This window comes from Nothobranchius furzeri, chromosome 8, assembly GCF_043380555.1.
Source record: "Nothobranchius furzeri strain GRZ-AD chromosome 8, NfurGRZ-RIMD1, whole genome shotgun sequence".
NCBI classification, from domain to species: domain Eukaryota; kingdom Metazoa; phylum Chordata; class Actinopteri; order Cyprinodontiformes; family Nothobranchiidae; genus Nothobranchius; species Nothobranchius furzeri.
Genome location: NC_091748.1, coordinates 78220670 through 78244342, shown reverse-complemented (window position 1 = coordinate 78244342; position 23673 = coordinate 78220670). Strand labels below are relative to the sequence as shown.

Sequence of the window (23673 nt, the reverse complement as noted above, 5' to 3'; positions counted from 1 at the left end):
AGTTCAGAGGGTAGGGGAGGCAGGGCCTGTTGCCCAGCAACCCAGACGAGATAAAAAAAAAAAAGGGTGGGCGGCTGTTTAGTTCATCAGTTCTTTAAGCCCCACCCCTCAGTCTGTCCTGCTGTGACCTTAGGGGGGGGTCAAAGGTCACCTGCAGCAATAACTGAATGTGATTGGTCCCAGGTCAGGAGGAGGAGGAGCTTCTACATGGCGGCTGTGTCGATCTGAACGTACAGCTGTCGAACTCCAACCTGGGGAGAGACGAGGGGGAAGTTAAATCCTGCCGAGGTGATGCCGGGTCGGCGCTGAGCTCCAGCACGCCGTTTATAAAAAGTAGAACCCGGGACGGAAAAATGCATTAAAACACTAAAGATGGCAGTACGTTTATCCCACCGTCTGTGGTTGCAGCTCCTGGAGCCACACTACGAGCTGCTTTCTCAGACGAGCTCTGCAGGTGTGAGCCTGCCAGCCCTCGTGCCCCGTCGCAGGAACGCTCGAAACAGCCACACAGTTTTAACTCATTCACTGCCAGCGTTTCTCACCGTTTTTACTGGTTTTTAAGAGTGACAGAACGTTGCACGCTAGGATGATGTCGACGCCAAAACACCCAAAACAAAGAGGAGACTCACCTCTTACATCAGGAAGAATCCGCACGTTTCGAGCGTTATCCGTTCTTTCATAATCCGTTGTTGAATTGTGATCGGCAGAAGCTTTTCCGGTTCGCGCCTCACTTATTTTACAGCTGCGGCCCAAAACGATCTCCTAACACATGGATGTTCTGCTTCCTGATCATGTGACGTGTGACGTTCGCGGATGAAGATCGGCTTTAGAGCTGAGATGTTTGTTCTCTCGGTGCGGGGGCTCGTCCGACGCCCGCTCAGTAAAGAAATGGCAGTGAATGGGTTAAAATGAGCTATAAGGCTACTTTTTAAAATATTCATGAAGTCTTGCCATGTCTCACACTAAAGTACTTCCTCAGAGTGATTGTTTTCTGGCAGATCAACTAAAGACATAATAAAGAAATGCACACATTGTGGCGGTGTTCAGCCACAGCCTGGAGGAGCTACGCGGTACCCGTGTGTGTGGGTCCGGTAGCTGGGGGAATGCTACATACATAATAAAAACAACTGATGGGGCTTCCTTTTTGCTTATTATTTTACTGCATCTATAAAGTATCAGATGGGGACTCTATGTCGGCAGGTACTCTAAATCAAATGACCCGGAGAGCAAAAGAACGTGATCGGAACATCCCGACTATTTCATGGTGGGTTGTTCCAGTTTTAAAAATGTTAAAAAGCATCAATCTGCATCCTGCTGGACACAAAACTCATGCTACAAACGCAGGTGGGGGCCGGGCCGCACGCTGGACAGCACGCTTTAAGCCTCGATGACATTTTTACTGAGCGTAATAGAAGCAGCTCGTCGGCGAACACCAGCTGGTGAAATCTGTGCGAGTGTCGACACCGGGCCCACCGTGCGTTTCCACATATTGGTGCTGGGGCGTCGTACCTGAGTGAAGATGTTGTGCGTCTGGCTGAGGATCCAGCGGGTGTCGGCGTCGGGGGCAACCAGCAGCTTTAATGTCCCGATATAAACATCAGTACACAGAGTCCAGAAGTGTGGTTCCTGCAGGTTGTACACGCCCTGCAGCTGCTGCACCTAAACACACACCAGCAATTAGACACAGCCACAAGGTGCACTCGGTGGGAGGGGCTTATCAGGTACCAACCCTCTGGTAGCACCCTGGGAGGGCGTGGTCAAGCGAAGGCGGAGTTCTCTGCATGAGGATGCCGATGGATTCCTTCAGCAGTGGCACCACACTGAGGGTCAGAGGTCAAAGGTGAAGGTGAATAAAAAAAACTAACAACAGAACTCTGACAAACAGAAGGTGGACGTGCACCAGAAGCTGGAGGTTTGTAACGGAGCTGGTCTGAGCTCCATCTGTAGGTGTTTAACTCCAGAGAGCCCTCACGGTGACGTGGACTTTCCAGCTGCAGAAACCCGATCCGTGTGGTTCCTGCCAGCTGACCGCAGCCCGGTTCTGCAGAGCAGCCATCAAACTACATCAGCTTGCAGAAACTCCATTTTTCACCGAGCTTCTGAGAAACCTGACCGCCACGTCTTCACCCGCGGGCCCAGGGAGCAGCGAGCGGACCCCAGGACCGTCTCCAGGCCCATGCCGGTGGTTTGGCCCGTTAGAGCCCATTAACGTTTAAATGCGCATTCCTCGCATTAGTGGAAACCATTTTCCACGGCATCCATCAGCTTCCAGACTGATTTCCTTCCTTCCAGGTCATTCCTGTGTGGATGTGCCTCTGGAGAGGAAACCTAAGAGGAAATCCATCCGTCTGGGTTTGTTCTTCTCAAGAGTTTAGTCTGAAGTTAGCTCGGTGTTCACGCTGGAGTTTAGACCCTGATGGACTTCAGCTGAGGGTCTAGACCCGGTTTCTGTTGCTACGGGTCACTAAACAGCTTATTGGGGATGTTTAAAGTCTTTATTGGAGTTAATCTTGATACCGTGGATGTTGAAGGTTGCAGCATTCATGGGGAGAACAAACAGAACCGGAACAGGCTCCAAGCCACGGGTTCAACTAAGAACCTCAGAAGAACTGGATTTCCACAAGTCCCAAACATCTGAGTAGCGCCGGTTTTGGTGCCATGTCAGATGTTCCTCTGGTTGAAACGAAGAGTCCGCACCAGCTGCTGCTCCGGATCCTGACCCAGAGAGCTCATTCTTCATCATTAATGTTTGGAGTTTGTGTTTCTTCTGCCTCTGAAGGATGGACCACAAGCTCACATTGGGATTGGGATCTGGAGACTTTCCTGGACCTGGACCCAACACGTTCCTGATCTACTCAGTTCTGGATCTCCTGGTCACTTGGGTGTTTACAGGTCAGTTCATGGACCTGTTCAGGCGCCTGAAACTCATCTGCACGTCGTCTACGTGGTCCAGGACTATGGAGTTGTGTTGATGAAGAGCTCAACAAATCAGCGAGCCGGTTCTGGAGACGTTTGGAGTGATTTTCGTGCGCTGTTGGGATTTTAAAGGTTGAGTTGAAGAGGTTTCGTTTTGTGGTCCTCAAAATCATCCTAAAATGGTAAATGGCCCGTATTTATTAGTGTCTTAAAGGGTTCTACAACCCCCCAAGGCGCTTTACAACCCATTCACATACCGGTAGCCACTAGCCCCTCTGACCACCAGCAGCAGGCGGGGCGGGGAGGGGAAGCCATGAGTGGGACTTTGGTTTTCAGTCACAATCAAACTAAACCACCTCTGACCCGACTGGGTCTTCGGGACCAACGCCTCCCTCAGCTGGAGAGAATCAGACGAGGTGGCTGGAGGTGACCCACACCCACGCCGAGGAGACCGCTGTCTCAAACACACGTCTGTGTGGTCTCCGCTGGCCTAAGCCCCGCCCACATGTCTGGTCTTCAGCTACAGCTTTCAATCAAGACTAGAAGTCCTCAGACAGGAGTGGCGCACCAGCGTTAAAGGACAGCCCCCTCCAGAGATCAGCTGATCGGTAGAAAGCACGTCACCTGACTCCGATGAGGAGGGCGATCAGCATGGAGCAGATTGGGTCGGCGATCATCAGGTCGTATTTCTGCATCAGCAGGGCGGAGATGATGACGCCGATGCTGCCCAGCGTGTCAGCGATGATGTGCAGGAGGACTCCTGGAGAACACACACACACACACACACACTCGTCAACCAAAACTTTATTAACACAAACATCAACAATCACAGAATAAACCAGGTGATGTCGGTAGCGTGACTCGGGTTGCGAATGACCACAGCCACCAATTAGAACTGTCTGTACTGAAACTCTCATCTCCCTCTGGGATTAATAAAGTACCTTAAAGTCATCAGAAAGGATTTCAAACTTCCTTTATTACAAGAAATCTAAACTGATAAGCATTTATCACCGGTTGTCTTCTCACCCAACTATTTAATCCCATAAATCTGTTATTAGTTATTAATAAATGTTCTGAAAGCTGCAGAAGTCTGGACCCTGATGGCAGCGAGATGGTGCATCAGTGCCCTCTAGTGGTGAGGGCTTTTACTGAGAAATGATGCCGAGTTCCTTTTCAGGAACTGTGAATAAAAACTCATCTTTCATTCACTTCCGGTAAAATGAATCATATTAAAGGTTGATGATTGTGATTAAAAAGGCTTTTACCCGTTTTAGAAAAGACTTTTTTTATCTTCTACCTGTCTACAGCTCCCCGTCTGCCATAAGGTCATCATTCTGGACATTTTCAATACCTTCCAGAATAAGTTCCATCACTGGAAACAAGCTGGGGCTGCCCAGGCCCACCCAACTCCTGATTGAGTGTGCCGAGGGGAGGAGTTTGAATATCTGGGAGGGGCTTGAAGCAAAGCTGCTGCTCCTACAGGTGATACAGGCCCAATCCCAAAACTCACACTTCCACCCTTGAGCCCTTCAACTGCACGATCTCGACCAGGGGTACGAGTGCCTAGTCGGGTGTCTCGATTCTCAAATGCAGTCGATCACGCCCACTTTGCACCCTTGATCCACCCTTCACCCAAGGGTGAAGGGTATTTATTACCCACAATCCCCTGCTGCAGGAGAAAAGGCTCAAGCGCCTTTTTTGAAAATATGTATTTTCTAATGAAAGTTGTTGATTTTAGAACGATGAGTTGACGCTCTGAATGTTTTAGACAAAGAACGTTAAATTAGTTCAAATAATTGTTCGCTTGTTTGAAAGTTAAAAGTATCGCAGCGTGGCGGTTGATGACAATGCTCCCCGTCTCGATTCGGCAAATATTTGCACACTTGTGTAACGCACTCGAAGCCGTACCGTGCACGTTCTCCAAGTGCACTTTGCTGACGACGGCAGGGCGAGTGATTTAAAAGCATTTTACTCTTTAAATGTGTGAATATTCAGCTTTTCTTTTTATTTTTTCATCTTTTAAGTATTTCTATTTGATGTTTTCTTGTTTATTCTTATTTTTTATTCCTGTAATGAACGTTATCGCTGCTGTGACTCCAAGCTTTCCCCACTGAGGGAAAATTAAGGCATTTTCTATTCTATTCATCTGTAATCTCTCCAGTTCCTGTTTTAAAGTGGGTTCAGTCTTGTTTACAGGCCAACAACATAAATAAAAACATGAATTCTCTTAACTCACAGGTGTGAAACTCCGGTCCTCGAGGGCCGCTATCCTACACCTTTTAGTGGTTTTCTGCTCCAGCACACCTGATGTCCACCAGCAGGTGATTCAGAGGCTTCTGCAGAGCCTGATGAGCTGCTGCACAGGTGAATCAGCTGTGTTGGGACAGGGAAACGCCAACAAGCTGCAGGAAACCGGCCCTCCAGGACTGCAGTTTCACACATCTCACCTGTTAACTTTCATGCCTTGGAGCAGAAAAGGTTCATAAAACCAAAATAGTCCGAGCCCAGTGCGCTCCACTCTGATTGGGTGTGGTGCTCACCTGTTCCAGCCACACACCTGCACCTGTGGGGTTGGCTCTGAGCTGAGGAAGAGCCGTGTTGTTCTGTTCGTCTTCACCACAGACAACAGCTGCTCACACAGGTAAGTGCTGCTGAACATGGAGAGCACCTGAGCAGCTGGACCACGCTGTGGGTCAGCGTGTCGGAGGAGAGAGAGACGCTGCAGCGGCTACAGAGTCAGACTGGAAGTCGGTGGTGAGCTTTCTCAGTCTGCTGAGGACACGTTACTGAGCGGTTACAATCCATTTCTGGGCTTCAAAGTCGGCTAACTGCTGGATAACCTCAGCACTGAGTGAGAGGAGTGTTCTGAGACAGAGGAGACGCTGATGCTAGTAGCATGGATGCTAATGACTAAAGACATTCCGGTTTTTCTCCTTGAAGCATCAACATGTTTCGTCTTTGCTGAAACACTTTCCTCCTGCATCAGTCTCTCTCTTCCTGGACCTGTTGGGATCATTTGTGGATAGTTATTTCACTTGTTGCACTAGCTAAACACGAATGTGGATACGCTGCGACCTAGTGGTGAAATACTGCCACTGCACTGGTAACACAGTCACCATGCATTATGGGAAATGTAGTTTATAGTCAATGTAGGCTTTGAAACGGCATAGAGCTATTTTAAAACACGGAGGTCTCGTGGGCAGTGTTGGGAGTAATGCGGTACAAAAGTAATTAATTACTGTAATGCATTGCTTTTTGCTGTAATGTGGTAATTTAAGGCATTACAGGGAAAGAAAATGGTAATATTTACTCGGTACAATTGTCAATAATGCGGTAATTACAATGCATTTTTAAACCCAGAATCAAGCTGCGTTTCTTAAAAATTCAAATTGTGGGAAACCCGAAAAAAGATCCAGTATCTGCATATATTACGTCATTTATGGACTCCGCTTTGCAGGCAGAGAGGACGCAGCGGAAACGGCTCAACTACTCCAGCGGCATCCTCCACAAGGCCGCTGTAACATTCACAAAAATCGTTCCACTAAAACAAAACAATTCTCCTGCGATCGTTCATATCAGCGCATGTTCTCTGGTATTCTGTACTTTTCTGACGTGCTTTGCCTCAGCTGAGTTAATTTGGGCTCCGGTGATTTCAACTCATTGCTGCTGGAGCGCCGCGCATGTGAAGATCCCTTTGGCTGATTAGTTAGAAAGTAGGAAGTCTAGGAAACAGTTTTTTCTGGAAGACGGAGAAAACATGCAGCATGCAGGAAGGTTAGAGAGAGAAAGGGCCGGAAATTATTCAAATAAAATCAAGAAAACAAAACAAAGTGCTTGAAAAGAAAAAAAGTAGGTAGATTTATCCCCAATACTCATTTTTACCAGTGAAAGCAATAATATATAAGCATTTAATATTTATACATGTGATAGAATCAGATCTCCCCAGAAGTCAGTCCCACATCCAGGGCCGTATCAAGGCATTTGGGGACCAAGACTAAATAGACTTGGAGCCCCCACCACCTCACTCCCTGCTCAGTTAATCTAAGATGGCAGCGTGCTGAGAGTACAGATTGTTGTTTCATTTATTTCATAAACAATCCTTCTAAAGATCTGTTTTTAACAGCAATCCTAGCTCAGACACCACATCACCTTCCACCGGATGTGTCATGAGTTCACCAGACATCAGATTACCAAACTCATACTGAAGTTGTTTTGTTGAAAGTAACTTAGAGTAATGCAAAAGTAATGTAATGCCTTACCTTTTAAAATCAGTAATATTGTAATGTAATGAATTACTTTAAAATGAGGGTAACAAGTAATAAATAATGTATTACAGTTTTGAAGTTACTTGCCCAACACTGCTCGTGGGCCACATAAAGTGATGTGGCGGGCCACATCTGGCCTCGTGTCCGACACGTGCGGTCTAAGGCGTCCCAATCGAGGACATTTTAAAAGTCAAACACCAACAGAAAACGGACAGATGTTGTTTTTCTCTGTGGAGCGTTTCTAGAAGAGGCAGTGAGCCCCAGAGCAGAAACTGAAGGAGTTGAGTTTTGTGTACAATGTTCCCGCAGCGCTCCAGTCTCCGCTGATTCTGTTCAAACAAAAAAAACGTACGGCCCGCCTACGTACTTTCATCTCAACAGCGAGCCCGAGTCTGCTCCCTTCCCGGTCGGCTCACGGGTCCCTGAACGGGGCTAAAAACGCTGTTTTCTAACCCGCTCAGCCTTACGCCCTGGATCACACACGTTGTACTTATATTTAAATGAAAAGTAATGATGGTGTTTCGACCACGCCGGTCACGTACTTTGAGATTGATCAGCTTGTACGAGTTCGTAATTAGCACGACGACATCGGACATCGGTACGTCGCATACACCACATAGGGTGTTTCTCAATGTCAAGGCGCCTTGCTTACGAGGACACTGTCCTAACTTGGTCAAAGAAACGGATAAATGGAACAGACTTGCATCACGTGACCGCGGCTTCCACGGCGGTTACGTGACATCACATGACAGGGAGATAACGTTATATTTTATATGTATTAGTTTCAATATAAATATATAACGAGATCGTGTTTATGTTTATTAAATTAAAAATATAAGTGAGTTACTACCCGCTAGCCACCGAAGCTGCAACTACTAAGCAGCTAACCAACCACAGATAACTTCTTTGATCTAAAAAACAACATTTTAAATTAGCTGACTTACTTTTAAACTTGAAAACTGTCACCGAAGTAGCTGCCGTCTTCTGATCCGCCGTCCTTTAGAAAATACCGCGGTGTATTGTGGGTAATTTTTGACCAAGTCTAGGCTACAAGACACCTCCTGTGTATCCTTGCTCAGCTAGCTAAACGGCTAACAAACGGAGAACACACGCCTCGGTAGAACATGAACAGTGGAACACGCCTTGGCAGCTCCTGGTGACGTATCTCCTAGGCAACCGGGGTGGGGCCAAGACATCAAGGCGAGGTTCCTTGGCACTGAGAAACACCCATAAGCTCCTCCCCCCTAGCGTAGCTGCTACTCACCACATGACCAGATTTATGGTGGGCCTTTCCTCCTGAGGGAGGTTTGCTGAACTTACGGCCCTTTTCCCGCCGTTTTCTCCGCGTCTGGTTCGATTACGTCACTGTGGTGAAGCGCGTTTGTTGTCCTGGACTTATTTTCACACAAAAACTAAAATATCGTTTCCTCCGTTCGAAAATAAGCGCGTTCTTGGTAACAAACTGTGTCTTTAAATTTCTCGGACCTCATTGTGAAATCCATGGCACAAAACAAGCGGAATTAGAAAATGACTTTTTCAGACCCATGGTCCGGACTTCGGCTTCCCGTATAGTCACCGACCGGAGCTCGGCAGCAACTCTCCACGTCATCACGACACCGCCCTCTGTTGCGCCAAGGCACAATCGCCATTTATAAGAGAAATTACAACATTTCCACCAACAAGCGGAACAAAGCTGCAAAACTGGTGCATCACCCTGCCGGCATGGCGCGTTTATAAGACCCACTGTTGCTGTAAAATTACGCCGATTTGCCAGCGCAGTGTCGCTTGAAGCTGATAAGTTATCACCACCAGGGGGTGCTCTACGTGTCCCCAAGTCACCCCCAACCCCTTGGTGAGAGGAGAACTTCCTGCTGTGACTGAACAGAATTAATAATCCAATCGTTTGAGACGGTCTCACCCTGCAGGATCTGTTTGCTGGCGCCTTTCCCCGGTGTGTGCAGCAGCTCGTCTGGAAGAATAAAACCACAAAAGACGTTAAGAAACCAAGTGTCCCCATTCTGTCCCTCAGGACATGTCAGGTGACATCACTGTGGGCCAGAGACCAAAAGGTAAACAAACCCAGTTCTTCTGCAGAGACTCACCATGACAGTGTGAGTCCTCGTGCCCATGACTGTGTCCATGTCCTTCATGACTGTGTCCATGTCCTTCATGTCCATGTCCTCCATGTCCATGTCCTTCATGACTGTGTCCATGTCCTTCATGTCCATGTCCTCCATGTCCATGTCCTTCATGACTGTGTCCATGTCCTCCATGTTCCAGCCAGTCTGAGTGTTTGCTCTGGTGTCCGTGTCCCCGGTGTCCCCCGTGTCCGTGGGTCACGCTGCCGTTGAACAGAGAGTGGCTGTGGCCGTGACCTGAGATGCAGGACACAGATTAGGAAACCACAACCTCAGAGTTTCTCAGGTTTCCTTGTTAGGAGGCAAACACTAAACCTGCACCGATGTGGAAACTCGGGCCGATACCAGTGAATCCCAGTTGTGGACGATATTTTCTCTTTGACAGCGTGTAAATGGTAAATGGCCTGTATTTGATATAACGCCTTCTAGAGTTCTGGAACCCCCCAAGGCGCTTTACAACACAATCAGCCATTCACACACACATTCACACACTGGTGGGGATGAGCTACGATGTAGCCGCAGCTGCCCTGGGGCGCACTGACAGAGGCGAGGCTGCCGAGCGCTGGCGCCACCGGTCCCTCCAACCACCACCAGCAGGCAATGTGGGTTAAGTGTCTTGCCCAAGGACACAACGACAGCGACAGACTGAGCGGGACTCGAACCAGCAACCTTCCGATTACGGGGCGAGCACTTAACTCCTGTGCCACCGTCGCCCCAGTTGTAAAAGCAACTACACCATCTACGATGCTCCTCTGCTTCAACAAGATGGAAACGAGCTTCCAGTGTGCCCCGGGACAGCTGTGGCTTCATCGTAGCACATCACCATGAGTGTGTGAATGGATGAGTGATACGCTGTAGGAGGTTTGGGAGGTAAACTCACACACACACTGCTGTAGCGCGGGAGCTGAATAAGTCACGTGTTCGGAGTATTTAGACCCGGGGCGGTTCTCTATGATTGGTTCCGCCACTCTTTATTTATGCTTCGTTATTTAATAAAAATGAATGCGGTTGGCAAATGAAACGTTAGAGGACAAACAGTTCGGATCATTTACGCCCCGCACTCATCTTAGACACAGCTGTCTAGATTTAAGACATTTTAATGTATTATTTCCAAAATCCTAAATTCAATGCTGTTAGGACCTTTTAGACCCCGCGGGAACCCTGATAACACAAGCCTGGAGGAGTTCTGCTGTGTGGTGGAGTTGCTAATGCTAACAGTTAGCTTCTACTAGCTGAGACGTTCTCTGCTGGACGCTAAACCAACAACAGCCTTCCCCGTCGTGAGTCCATCCTGACTGATTACTGAGCGGTTAAGATCTCCGTTTCTGGGCTTCAAAGTCGATAAACTGCTGAGTTTTCCAGTTTGTCCGACACCGAGGAGGTAGCGCTGCAACCAGCAGCCGATACTGGCAGCACAGGCCTGGAAACAGAAAGCTTCGACTGACGTGCTAATGCCACAAAGCATTATGGGATTTGTAGTCTTTGTGGCCAAATGGGCCAACGGGCCAGTTTTAATATATAGTTTGACGCCTGTGGTCTAATCTGTCCTTCAGATCTGAATCTGGATCTGCTGACGTGAGTCCAAGACTTATTACCTCCATCTCCATGTGAGTGTCCGTGTCCTCCATGTTGGAACACAAAGATCCCGACCAGGTTGACCATCAAACCAGCCACAGAAACAGGAAGTAGCCGCTCGTGGTGAACATCAGGAGGCTCCAGAGCTCTCTGATGGATGGACAGAAGGGCACACACGTGTTAATATTCTAACGGATGATCAGTAAAAGCTTGGCGTGTTCGTCTCTTACCTCGACTCCTTCTGAGAAAATGAAGAACGCGGTGAAGATGAGGAAAAGTCCGTTAACAAAACCTGCCAAAACTTCTGCTCTGACGTACCTGACAAACAATAAGCTCTGATCAAACACTCCCTCAGACCCGATTAATGGAGGTCCGAGCGGTGGCGGGGAGTCTCACCCGTAGGAGAAGCTGTCGTTGGACCTCCACCTGGAGATGACGGAGGCTGCAAGTCCTGCCAGCAGAGCGGTGCAGTCAAAGAACATGTGGAAGGAGTCGGAGATCAGACCTAAACTGGACATGGACACACAGTAAACACGTGAAGACGAGAACACGGACCGGCCACATCCGGCACTGACCAAGTCCTCCAAACACGCCCACATCACCCCGCTTCTCCTCCAGCTTCACTGGCTGCCAGTCAACTTCAGGGTTCATTTCAAGATCCTGGTTCTGGTCTATAGGGCCCTACATGGACAAGCACCATCTTACATTGGTGATCTTCTTAGTCCCTACACCCCCAGCAGGTCCCTGAGGTCCAGTGATCAAAGCCTACTGGTTGTGCAGCACCAGGCTAAAGGTCAAAGGTGACATCATCTGCTGCTGTGGCCCCCAGACTCTGGACCTCTCTCCCCCTGAGCCTGAGATCAGTGGACTCAGTGGTCTCCTTTAAACTCACCTGTTCAGGTTTGGTGGGACCTCCATGACCTCCCTCTCTTCATGCTGCTGTTTCTACCAGTTTTGTCCTTCCCGGGATCCCGTAACAGTTTCATTTTTATTCTTCCTTCTCATCTTTTGAATTTAAAATGTTCTGATTTCTCCACTTTATTACGATATTGTTAAAATTCTACATAATGATAAATATTTTCTTCAATACTGTTTATGCTCTTGTCACGCGCCTCTTGGTTTTAACATTGAGAGGCGTTCTTATTCTTCAAGGGGATCCAGGCGGGTCTGGGAAGACCTGAGGACCTGATCGGGACTCGGAATTACTACAGGCTGAAGTTTTAGATTTGTTTGATGACGTAATAACCACACCTGGTGTGTTGGTGTGTGACGTCACGTGTAGCGTCTAGCATTAAAGATGACGAGCACAAACAGCCCCTAACACATACGTGGCATATCCCGATCTCACGCGCGCGCGCACACGCAGCTGCTAGCCTACCTGTTACTCCAGATTCCATAGGTTAGCTCCACAAACGCGAAGGAAAGGTTCAGGCAGAGGAAGAAGAACAGATTCCTGGAAGTTTTATCCGCTAAAATCGACCTGAAAAACAAACAGACACTGATTTCAAAATCCAAACACAACAAAAACACGAACCCGAACAGAACCCCGCGTGTTAAACTATCACAGTCACACACAAACACACAGACTGGCACCACAAACGCCATCGGTACCGGCTGACAGTCTAAATAAAACCCGGTTTGACGCCGATGAAGCTCCGAGAGTAGCACATCTGTTCATGCTAACCGGTTAGCACCAGGCTAACCGCTCGTGGCTGGAATCAGTTTCCAGGTGAGTTTACCTGAACCATCCGGACAGTTTGACCAGCAGGTTGAACTTGGTCGGTTTGTACTCGTCGTCCTTAATGGATAAAGGTAACATTTTCACACCTGGACACTCAGACTCAATGAGAAGGTAAATTGTGAGAGATGCTAACCGTCAACTTCCTGTTTGCTCTGATTTCACAATAAAGGCGTTGAAGGAAGAAGAAGAAGATATCATTTCTATAGCGCCTCTCAAGATAGAAATCACGAGGCGCTTCACAAAAACAAAAAATGTAAAAATATTAAAAAAGAATTTAGAAAATGGTTAAAAATATATTTAAAATGAGCAAAAATAGACAATTGTGATTAAAAATGTTAAGAAAGAGAGAGAGTGAACAGGAAAGAGGGAAACCAGTGGATCCTGAGGAAGGTGGAATAGGTGGGGAGAGCAGAATAAAGAGAGAGAGGTGAAGAAGGTCATACAAAAGCCTGCCTGAACAGGTGAGTCTTCAGCTGCTTTTTAAAGGAGACCACTGAGTCCACTGATCTCAGGCTCAGCGGAGAGAGTTCCAGAGTCTGTGTTCAATCAGTGGCGGACATTCGGGTCATTTTAATGTAGAAATTTAACACAATTATTCATTTTCACAACCGAATATTTGATTTAAACACTTTCTTCGAAGCAATTCACGTTTTGGAATTTGAGAAAAAAACATTTGAGGCTGCAAACTTTTCTTGAGCATACACTCATGTCAAAATAAGAGCCCAGTGCAGTTCCTGCTTTGACCAGCAGAGAGCGCTGACATACAGCCGATCCCCTACAGCGCGTGTGGAGTCTCAGGACAGAAGGGTCAAAGTCGGAGTTGACTCATCATCAGTTTACTGATAAAACATCATCTATGAGTTTATCTGGTTTCCAGGTAAATAAATCCTGTTTAGAAGCTGCTTTTATTATGAAGGTTTTTATGATAAATAAAAGTAGAAATCAGAACAAGATTATCTGATTTTCTGATTTTATTTTTCAGTGTTTCTTATTAACAAACAAAATAAAAGTTGTCTTCACATATTTACTTGATTGTGAAACAGCTGCTGCATCTATAAAGGGGCCAAAATTACTTTCTGAATAAAGTTAAAGACAAAAAATAAAGAAAGAAGACGATCTTTTATATAGCGCCTCTCAAGATAAAAAGCACGAGGTGCTTCACAAAAACAAAAAAAGTAAAGTATAAAAAGATTTTTTAAATGATTAGAAATATGTTATAGAGGAGAAAAACGTAAGGAAAGGGAGTGAAAAAATGAATAGGAAAGAGGGAAATCAATGGATTCCAGGACAGGCGGATTAAGAACAGAAACAATAAGGAGACGGAGGTGATGAGGGTCACACCACAGCCTGAACAGGTGACTTTAAAGGAGACCACTGAGCCCACTGATCTCAGGCCCAGGGGGAGGGAGGTCCAGAGTCTGGGGGCCACAGCAGCAGATGATCTGTCACCTTTGACATTTAGCCTGGTGCTGCAGAACCAGTAGGCTTTGGTCACTGGACCTCAGGGACCTGCTGGGGATGTAGGGACTGAGAAGATCACCAGTGTATGATGGTGCTTGTCCAGTAAACCAGGGCAGGATCAAACAAACGTACAATACCCACAATGCCCTGTCCAAATGAACTATAGGATTATGATCATAATTAAAAAGCTCACTCCTCTAAATCTGAGCCCATGGTCTTGATTCAGAAAAGGGTAGAATGCCTTCTCCAGGTCAGGGATGAGGTCCTGCCCCAAGTGGAGGAGTTTAAGTATCTCGGGGTCTTGTTCACGAGTGAGGGAAAACTGGAGCGTGAGATCGATAGGTGGATTGGTGCTGCATCTGCAGTGATGCGGGCGTTGTACCGGTCTGTCGGGTTGAAGAGAGAGCTGAGTCAGAAGGCGAAGCTCTCGATTTACCGGTCGATCTACGTTCCTACCCTCACCTATGGTCATGAGCTTTGGGTAGTGACCGAAAGAACGAGATCACTGATACGAGCGGCCGAAGAGAGTTTTCTCCGCAAGGTGGCTGGGCTCTCCCTTAGAGATAGGGTGAGAAGCTCGGTCATACGGGAGGGGCTCGGAGTAGACCTGCTGCTCCTCCACATCGAGAGGAGCCAGTTGAGGTGGCTCGGGTATCTAGTTAGGATATCTCCTGGACGCCTCCCTGGTGAGGTTTACCAACCAGGAGGAGATTCTGGAACTGCGCTGCTCTGGGCGGCTGCATGTTGGAGTAGCTCTGTTGACTATATGTACGTTTTGCCTTTTCTTGGACATTTTTTCTTCTAGTTTCTAAAGAAAACTATATTTTTTTGTGTGGAAATTTTACTTTTCGGTTTCTGGTGCTGGGAAACTTGGAGGATTTTTACTGCTATTTTTTCACTTTTTGAGCATTTGTTATGATGCCTATGGCGTAACCATGGCAACAAGCTGGTTTACAACTGGGAGCAGCTGATTAACATTGGAAAGGCTGAAATAATACCTCAACTGAAGCCACAAATCCCGAATGAGCTATAACGCAAGAAGCGTGGGTGCAGAGAGGGAGCAAAACAGAGACAGAGAAAGAGAAAATTCAAACCATCTCTTCCATCGATCTTAATGGGCAATGTGAGATCACTGGCCAGCAAGATGGAGGAACTCCAAGCCCTTTCATGGACTCAGCCAGAGTATCGGCAGTGTAGTGTTATGTGTTTCACTGAGACGTGGCTGCAGGACCATATCCCCGATTCCAGCGTCTCTCTGCCAGGATTCCTGACTGTACTAGCAGACAGAGATCTGACGAGGAGCGGGAAATCAATTTCCCTCTGGGATTAATAAAGTATTTTTGAATTGAATTGAAAAGAAAAGGAGGTGGAGTGGCAGTGCTTGTCAACAGATGGTGCCATCCAGGTCATGTTTCAGTGAAATGTCGTCTCTGCAGCCCAGATGTTCAACTCTTGGCAGTAAGTTGTCGCCCATATTATTTGCCAAGAGAGTTCACCGGTGTTGTCTTGGTAACCGTTTATACCACCAGCCATTGCTGAAAATGCATGTGATGCCATCAGTTCCGTTGTCGCTAAGCTACAAACCCAGCACCCCAATGCATTTGTGGCTAAATCTGGTGATTTTAATGATGCCTCGCTCTCTGCTACACTTCCATTTCAACAGTTTGTCAGCTGCTCCACCAGAGAAAACAAGACATCGGATTTGTGTTATGCAAATGTAAAGAATGCTCACATTTCCAAAACAAGACCTCCTCTGGGATAATCCGATCACAATCTTGTTTTTCTCTGCTCAGAATACAAACCACTTGTTCAGAGGCAACCTGTGACAAGACAAACTGTGAGAAAATGGTCACTGAAGAAGCCCTGCAGGGTTGTTTTGAGACCACAGATTGGATGACTCTCTGCCAAGGATATGAAGAAGACATCAATGCCATGACTGGATGTGTCACTGACTATATAAACTTCTGTGTGGACAACATCATACCCACCAGAACAGTGAGATGCTTCGCTAATAACAAACCCTGGATCACCAGTGAACTGAAGAATCTGCTATATGACAAAAAAGAGCCTTCAAGGAGGGAGACGGGGAATTATTGAGGAGTATACAGAAGCAACTGAAGATCAAGATCAGAGACAGCAAGGAGGCATACAGAAATAAGCTGGAGAACAAACTACAGAGGAACAATATCAGAGATGTCTGGTCAGGGATGAGGATCACAGGCTTCAAGCAGAGGAAGGATTGCACAGATGGCAGCCTGGACACAGCCAATGAACTGAACAAGTTCTTCAATAGGTTCAGTTCAGGAACAAACCCAGCATCCTCCTCGCCTGTCCCCAGCCAATCAGACAACCCATCCTCCTCTGATCCAACATTTTCCTGTCACACGCCAGCTCTTTTTTCCTCTAACTCAGTCATGGACTCTTCTGGTTCTATAAATCTGTCTTCAACCAAGTCAGGAGATGCTGCTGCCCCATTGACCTCCCCCTCCCACCTATCCGTCTCTAGAAGTCAGGTGAAGAAGCAGCTGGAGAGACTGAACAGGTTTTTGGTTGTTCTGTGTTTATGAGCCGTGTACGTGGGGCGATGGTGGCACAGGAGTTAAGTGCTCGCCCGGTGATCGGAAGGTTGCAGGTCCGAAACCCGCTCAGTCTGTCACTGTCGTTGTGTCCTTGGGCAAGACACTTAACCCACATTGCCTGCTGGTGGTGGTCGGAGGGACCGGTGGCGCCTGTGCTCTGCAGCCTCGCCTCTGTCAGTGCGCCCCAGGGCAGCTGTGGCTACCATGTAGCTCATCCCCACCAGTGCGCGAATGGGTGAATGACTGATTGTGTTGTAAAGCGCCTTGGGGGGTTCCAGGACTCTAGAAGGTGCTATATCAAATACAGGCCATTTGCCATTTACCATAATATTAGTAATAATAATTATTATTATTATTAGTAGCGCAGTGTTTAGAGCTGTTGCCTTGCAGCAAGAAGGTCCTGGGTTCGATTCCCGGCCTGGGATCTTTCTGCTTGGAGTTAGCATGTTCTCCCTGTGCATGTGTGGGTTCTCTCCGGGTTCTCCGGCTTCCTCCCACAGTCCAAAACATGACTGTTAGGTTGATTGGTCTGTCTAAATTGTCCTTGTGTGTGTGTGTGTGTGTGTGTGTGTGTGTGTGTGTGTGTCTCTGTGTTGCCCTGCGATGGACTGGCTCTCTGTCCAGGGTGTACCCCGCCTGATTGCCCATTGACTGCTGGAGACAGGCACCAGCCCCTCCGCGACCCTGCGTGGACAAAGCGGGTTCAGAAGATGGATGGATAATAGTAATAGTAATAGTAATAAGGCAAGAAGCGTAATCTTTAAAAAACTTCTGAACTCAGGTTTTATTACAGCTCAGGATTATAAACCAGCTGAATCTGACTTTCTGAAACAACCCGGTCACTCGTGAACACTTTGAACTTTGATTTGCAATCTGAAAGCCAAATATTAAAATGTAGCAGTAAAAAAATGAGTTTTTAAATATGAGAGTTCAAAGGGTTCAAATGAAGGCGACTGTACTTCTGTGGTTCCTTGAAGAGGTTTCACTTCTCATACGAAGAGCTTTTTCCATTCTGACTGGAATATGGGAGAGTCGAGCTTAGAAACTGTAGCTGTCTGTTGTTGTTTAACGAGCAGAAACTACTCTGAGTACCCCTCCTCTCTACCTCCTGATGAGTCGTTGTGTTGTGTGTCCCTCTCAATAGCGGTCAACATCTCATCAGGGGATGGAGAGGAGGGGTACTCGGAGTAGTTTCTGCTCATTAAACAACAGACATGCTGCTCGGATGAGAAGTGAAACATCTTCCAGAAACCAAAGAAGTCCAGATCCTTCATTTGAACCCTTTGGATCATCATGACCGGGATGACTGAGAACCTTCAGCAGCAAATATGAGCTAAAATAAAAAAGTTTAGGTTACAAAGTTAGAAAAAGTAAAAATGTGTGTAATAAAACAGGTTTTAAATGGTAATTTGAAATAAATCCCAGTGCAGTTTAACAGGGAGAACGCCTCTGATGAAACTCCGAGGCAACGTAACTGAAGGATCTGAGCCGGTTCCTTTAAGGATTAGAAACTGTTCCAACTCTCATGTGATGAACGGAGCTTTTATCCGACCCGAGGACTTCCTGCAAGGATGCCTGACTCAGCTGAAACCTTTAACGGACTCTGGAGATTAATGTGTTTCTTTTTGCTCCATCTGGAGTTTTCCTCTCGCGTGGCGTTCACTGTCCTGCTGGGCTTCTGCGACCTCTGACCTCCGGCCTCGGCGGTGTAACGGAGAGTTCTGCTGCGTCTTGTCGTTTTAATCTCCTGCTTTAGCTGGAATTTCCTGTTGAAGAGAAAAAGATGGAGCTCTTTGTTTTCCTGACCTGAAGCCAGAAGTTTTTATTCAGCTTCTGCTGATTTCTGCAGCGAGGCGCACGTTTGACCTCTGAACCCTTACTTTAGTAACAGAGTGTGTTTTACAGCGAGGTTTCCACATTTGTTCACATTCATTTGGTTTGGTTGTGGTTGAGATGACGAGTGTTTCACCGGAAGGTCACAAGCTTCAGACCAAACATGGAGATTAAAATCCCTCCAGGGGGATAACAACATGAAGATTCCTGGTTTTCACCTTCAAACCAAACATCCAAGCTGTGCTCACAGCTATTCAGCCTTCGTTTGTCTGGTTGCCACGGAGACAGCATCACATGACTGTATTACGGAAACGGACCAGAGGGCCGGAGCTGAAACGGGTCAAGAGCTGCAGCAGGCGGCTCCATCTGCATTCGCTCGTCTCTTCACACCTCACATCCAAGGCCTTCCGGTTGCCACGGCGACAAGCCCAGCAGCCAATCAGCTTTGTGCCGGGGACAAAAGCCGTCAGAACATTTTTAATCCATCTGTTCAGCTCGCTCCAGGCGTTAGCCCGATCCCAACAGACACAGTCAGATTTTTATTGGGTATCGTACAATAAATCAGAAATATTCAGAGGAAAAATAAATGTTTACAAACCAAAAGTCCCGTTTTGTTGCAGCTGTTTAGAGTTTCTGCGTCTGTTTCACTCCTTTGTTTCTTTTTCGGGGTCATTACCAACATTCCTGCTCCGGGAAGTTTCTCTGAGCCACAACACAGAAAAACACTTTGTCTTTTAAATGTGTGTCTGAGAGATGGTAGCGGCGACTGGGTCGCCACGGCAACAGGCCGAGACGTCCGGAAGACTTCCAGTAAACAGAAACGAAACAGAAAGCTGGAAAAGCTCTGGGGACTCCCCAGGAGAAACATTCATGATCCATAAACTTAGAGGGGGTGGTGGAATAAATATCTTTATTCAAACCAAAAAAAGAAACTGAAAGTGAAAACGGGGACAAAAGTCAAAAATCCCAGGGGAGAAACAGATTACGATGCGAGATTTTATCAGGGATTATCTGGATTATTCAGATCTGAGACACTTCATGTCCCGTAAAGATTTCTCGTATTTGGACGCTGATGTCAAAGTGAGGTAGATGTCCGGCGTCAGGGGAGACAGCAGCATACTGTGGTGTTGTGTCCTAAAAATCAGGATTAGGGGGACATAATGTGAGATTATCTCCACCAGGAGAGCTGCAGAAGCCTGGTGACGTGGCGCTGAAACCCCCAAGATGGTCTGAAACCACGTCAGACCTCAGGAAGGCGTCCCAGAGGGGCGGTTCCTCTCGGGACACAGCAGCCATGTTTCAGGGACGCTACCGTCACATGACTCCAAGTCAACGAGTCCAGGGGCAGACACCATATTTGTTAGCCTAGCATTAGCCTCAGGCTGAAGGAGGAGCAGACTGAGGAAGCTGGTATAAACCCTTTTTCCTGGATCTCCTGATGTAATCCAAGATCAGAGCAGAAGCTGCTAATCCAGTGGCGGCACTGACGATCGGGATGACGATGATGCCGATGCCTGGAGGGGGCGTGGCCACGCTCTCTGCAGCACAAAGATAAAAACACACCAGATGAGGCAAAAGAGCTCCGTTGACCTCGTACAGTAGCTGCTTGGGTCCAGCTGACCTCTCACGCTGATGCTGAAGTTCTTAATCTCAGAGCCGAGGTTGTTAGAGACGTTGACCTGATATAACCCCGAGTCTCTGGCCGTGACGTTGACCAACAGGAAGGTCCCATCGGAGGAATAAAGCTCTAATCCGTTGTTCAGGTTCTTCAGCATCACACCTGATGGTGGGAAGCTGATGGTCTCACTGCAGATTGTGACATTTTGTCCCTCCTGGACCACCGTAGAGGGCAGAACATGGATGGTAGTGTTGCTCGGAGCAGCTGGACACAAAGACACGGACATGACGGACGGTTTGGAAAAGTTTCTCACTGGTCTTCTAAAAGTTATAGAGCTAGTGAAAAAACAAAGTAACCAAACATTCAGCAGATGTTTCAGAACACGAGGAGCTCTGAGTAGAAGTAACTAAACGAATATTACAGTTTTCTTTGACCCAGGAAGTACCGCATCCTCGCAAGCAAGGCACCTTGGCACTGAGAAACACCCAGTGTAGCCATAGAAACACTACTCGGTGTCTGTGTGTGTGTGTGTGCATGCGTGTGTGTGTGTGTGTGTGTGTGCACGTGTGTGTGTGCAGGTGTGTGTGTGCGTGTGCAGGTGTGTGTATGTGTGTGTGTGTGCGTGCGCGTGCGTGTGCATGTGTGTGCGTGTGTGTGTGTGTAGGTGTGTGTGTGTGTGTGTGTGCGTGTGTGTGTGTGTGTGTGTGTGTGTGTGTGCACGTGTGTGTGTGTGTGTGTGTGTGTGTGTGTGTGTGTGCAGGTGTGTGTATGTGTGTGTGTGTGCGTGCGCGTGCATGTGTGTGCGTGTGTGTGTGTGTGTGTGTGTGTGTGTGCGCGTGTGTGTGTGTGTGTGTGTGTGTGTGTGTGTGTGTGTGTGTGTGTGGCACAATGACCTGACGGGTATTGTATGTTTACTTTGAAGAGCCTTGAGACGACTCGTCGTGATTCGGCGTTTTATAAATAAAGTGAACTTAACCTGACCTCCTGCAGGTCTGTGGTGAACATCTCCTGATTGCTGTGATGGGATGGAGCTGGAAGCGTGACGTTCCTTCAGACCTTGTCCAGGATTTCTGGACTGCTGGGACCAGCTGACATGGGTCACCTGCTTAAGTCGGAGTCTAGAGAACAGCCTCAGCTCTGACAGTGAAGATGATGAATCTCAGAGGGGAGTGTGTGTGGAGGCGTATCTGGTGACTAATTCTAACACTCGAGGGAGTTTGAGACAGAAACTCATCTCCAGATCCTTCGGACCTCGTCAGATAACAGAGAAGAGAAGCAAACCTGCAGTGACAGCTGCTTCCTGCTCATTAGTTCTGTTTAAGACTTCAGGATGAGTTACAGTGATTTATTCTGCTTTGATGTGTTTCGATGTATTTTTATAAAATATAAATTCTTTCTGTGTGATGACAGCTGAGGTCGCTGACATTCTGCTTGACCTTTGACCCACACGTCATCAGCTGATAAAGGAGCTGCTGAGCAGCTGGTGTTGCTGCTGTTTACCACAGCCTCAGGAGGAAGTGTTTCTATTGTTTATGGTGGATCAAACTGAATCTAAGCCTTCATATTTTTAATTCATACATTTAAACGGGAACATACAGTGTGTGATACATGTAAAATAAACCAAACGCAGCTAAATGTGTTGATTCATTCGCTTGTGTAATCTTACATGTGAGCAGAACGATACTGGACTTGTTTGTTTGTAGTTTTAATTACTGTTGGCACTGGGAGGCTCTGGTTACTTGGGACTACATGAATCTCCTAAAGCTGAGGCGGTGGTTTCGGTCGAGTACAAGACTCATGACTTCACCCTGAAGTCGCAGTTTATTTCTGTTCAAGCATCTTGTAAACACGTGAGGGGTCCTCTTCTCTGATAACAACCACCAGGACAGAACAAACATGGTAAGAACCACAGGAATAGTTGGACTAAATGTTAGGAAATCATCTAATTCTGGGATTCTCTACGGTGTCCATCTGAGGACAATCTTAGGTCTCAGGAAAAGCTCCTCAGCCTTAAAACATAGTATCAGATAAGACGCTGTCCCTCATCATCGAAACTGCTGCAGCATCACCAGAGTCTCTGGGAGTTGTGTCCAACCAGGTGAGAGGCAAGGACGCCTGGACAGGTTTCTAGTCCATCACAGGGACAGTCTCCAGTTAAACTGACACATTTGGCTTTGGTCTCACACATGCATGAGGAGAACATGCTAACACCACACATGCATGAGGAGAACATGCTAACACCACACATGCATGAGGAGAACATGCTAACACCACACATGCATGAGGAGAACATGCTAACACCACACATGCATGAGGAGAACATGCTAACACCACACATGCATGAGGAGAACATGCTAACACCACACATGCATGAGGAGAACACGCTAACTCCACACATGCATGAGGAGAACATGCTAACTCCACACATGCATGAGGAGAACATGCTAACTCCACACATGCATGAGGAGAACATGCTAACACCACACATGCATGAGGAGAACATGCTAACACCACACATGCATGAGGAGAACATGCTAACTCCACACATGCATGAGGAGAACATGCTAACACCACACATGCATGAGGAGAACATGCTAACACCACACATGCATGAGGAGAACATGCTAACACCACACATGCATGAGGAGAACATGCTAACTCCACACATGCATGAGGAGAACATGCTAACTCCACACATGCATGATGAGAACATGCTAACTCCACACATGCATGAGGAGAACATGCTAACTCCACACATGCATGATGAGAACATGCTAACTCCACACATGGATGAGGAGAACATGCTAACACCACACATGCATGAGGAGAACATGCTAACTCCACACATGCATGAGGAGAACACGTTAACTTCACACATGCATGAGGAGAACATGCTAACTCCACACATGCATGAGGAGAACACGCTAACTTCACACATGCATGAGGAGAACACGCTAACTCCACACATGCATGAGGAGAACACGCTAACTCCACACATGCATGAGGAGAACATGCTAACTCCACACATGCATGAGGAGAACATGCTAACTCCACACATGCATGAGGAGAACATGCTAACACCACACATGCATGAGGAGAACATGCTAACACCACACATGCATGAGGAGAACATGCTAACTCCACACATGCATGAGGAGAACACGCTAACTCCACACATGCATGAGGAGAACATGCTAACTCCACACATGCATGAGGAGAACACGCTAACACCACACATGCATGAGGAGAACATGCTAACACCACACATGCATGAGGAGAACATGCTAACTCCACACATGCATGAGGAGAACACGCTAACACCACACATGCATGAGGAGAACATGCTAACACCACACATGCATGAGGAGAACATGCTAACTCCACACATGCATGAGGAGAACATGCTAACGCCACACATGCATGATGAGAACATGCTAACACCACACATGCATGAGGAGAACATGCTAACACCACACATGCATGAGGAGAACATGCTAACACCACACATGCATGAGGAGAACATGCTAACACCACACATGCATGAGGA

General features: G+C 47.2%; 2 protein-coding genes across 3 annotated transcripts in view; both read right to left on the bottom strand.

Annotated features, from left to right (window-relative positions):
• Positions 1-62: 62 nt before the first annotated feature.
• slc30a7 (solute carrier family 30 member 7) lies at positions 63-12813 on the bottom strand. Its single transcript, XM_070554362.1, has 11 exons — positions 12634-12813; positions 12273-12374; positions 11291-11404; positions 11125-11212; positions 10915-11044; positions 9284-9556; positions 9100-9150; positions 3541-3676; positions 1730-1820; positions 1510-1659; positions 63-251 (listed from the first exon to the last, which is right to left on the bottom strand). The coding sequence occupies exons 1-11, from the start codon at positions 12711-12713 to the stop codon at positions 204-206; spliced, it is 1263 nt and encodes a 420-aa protein (XP_070410463.1). The 5' UTR covers positions 12714-12813; the 3' UTR covers positions 63-203.
• Positions 12814-19744: 6931 nt separating this feature from the next.
• Positions 19745-23673, bottom strand: part of vcam1b (vascular cell adhesion molecule 1b) — a 23871-nt gene continuing 19942 nt past the window's right edge. For both annotated transcript variants that reach the window (XM_070554358.1, XM_070554359.1), the window contains exons 9-10: positions 20130-20390; positions 19745-20046 (exon numbers count right to left, since the gene is read on the bottom strand). In XM_070554358.1, coding sequence (XP_070410459.1) covers positions 19886-20046; positions 20130-20390 — 422 coding nt within the window. In that variant the 3' untranslated portion in view covers positions 19745-19885. The remainder of the gene's footprint in view (positions 20047-20129; positions 20391-23673) is intronic.

Bases quoted from the DNA above. Each gene is read 5' to 3' on its own strand.
- slc30a7 (XM_070554362.1), bottom strand. From the start codon at position 12,713: ATGTTACCTTTATCCATTAAGGACGACGAGTACAAACCGACCAAGTTC. The intron at 11,213-11,290 runs GTGAGACTCCCC...ATTGTTTGTCAG, and splicing joins AACGACAGCTTCTCCTACGG to GTACGTCAGAGCAGAAGTTT. The intron at 3,677-9,099 runs GTGAGACCGTCT...TGTGTTCTCCAG, and splicing joins CAGCAAACAGATCCTGCAGG to GAGTCCTCCTGCACATCATC.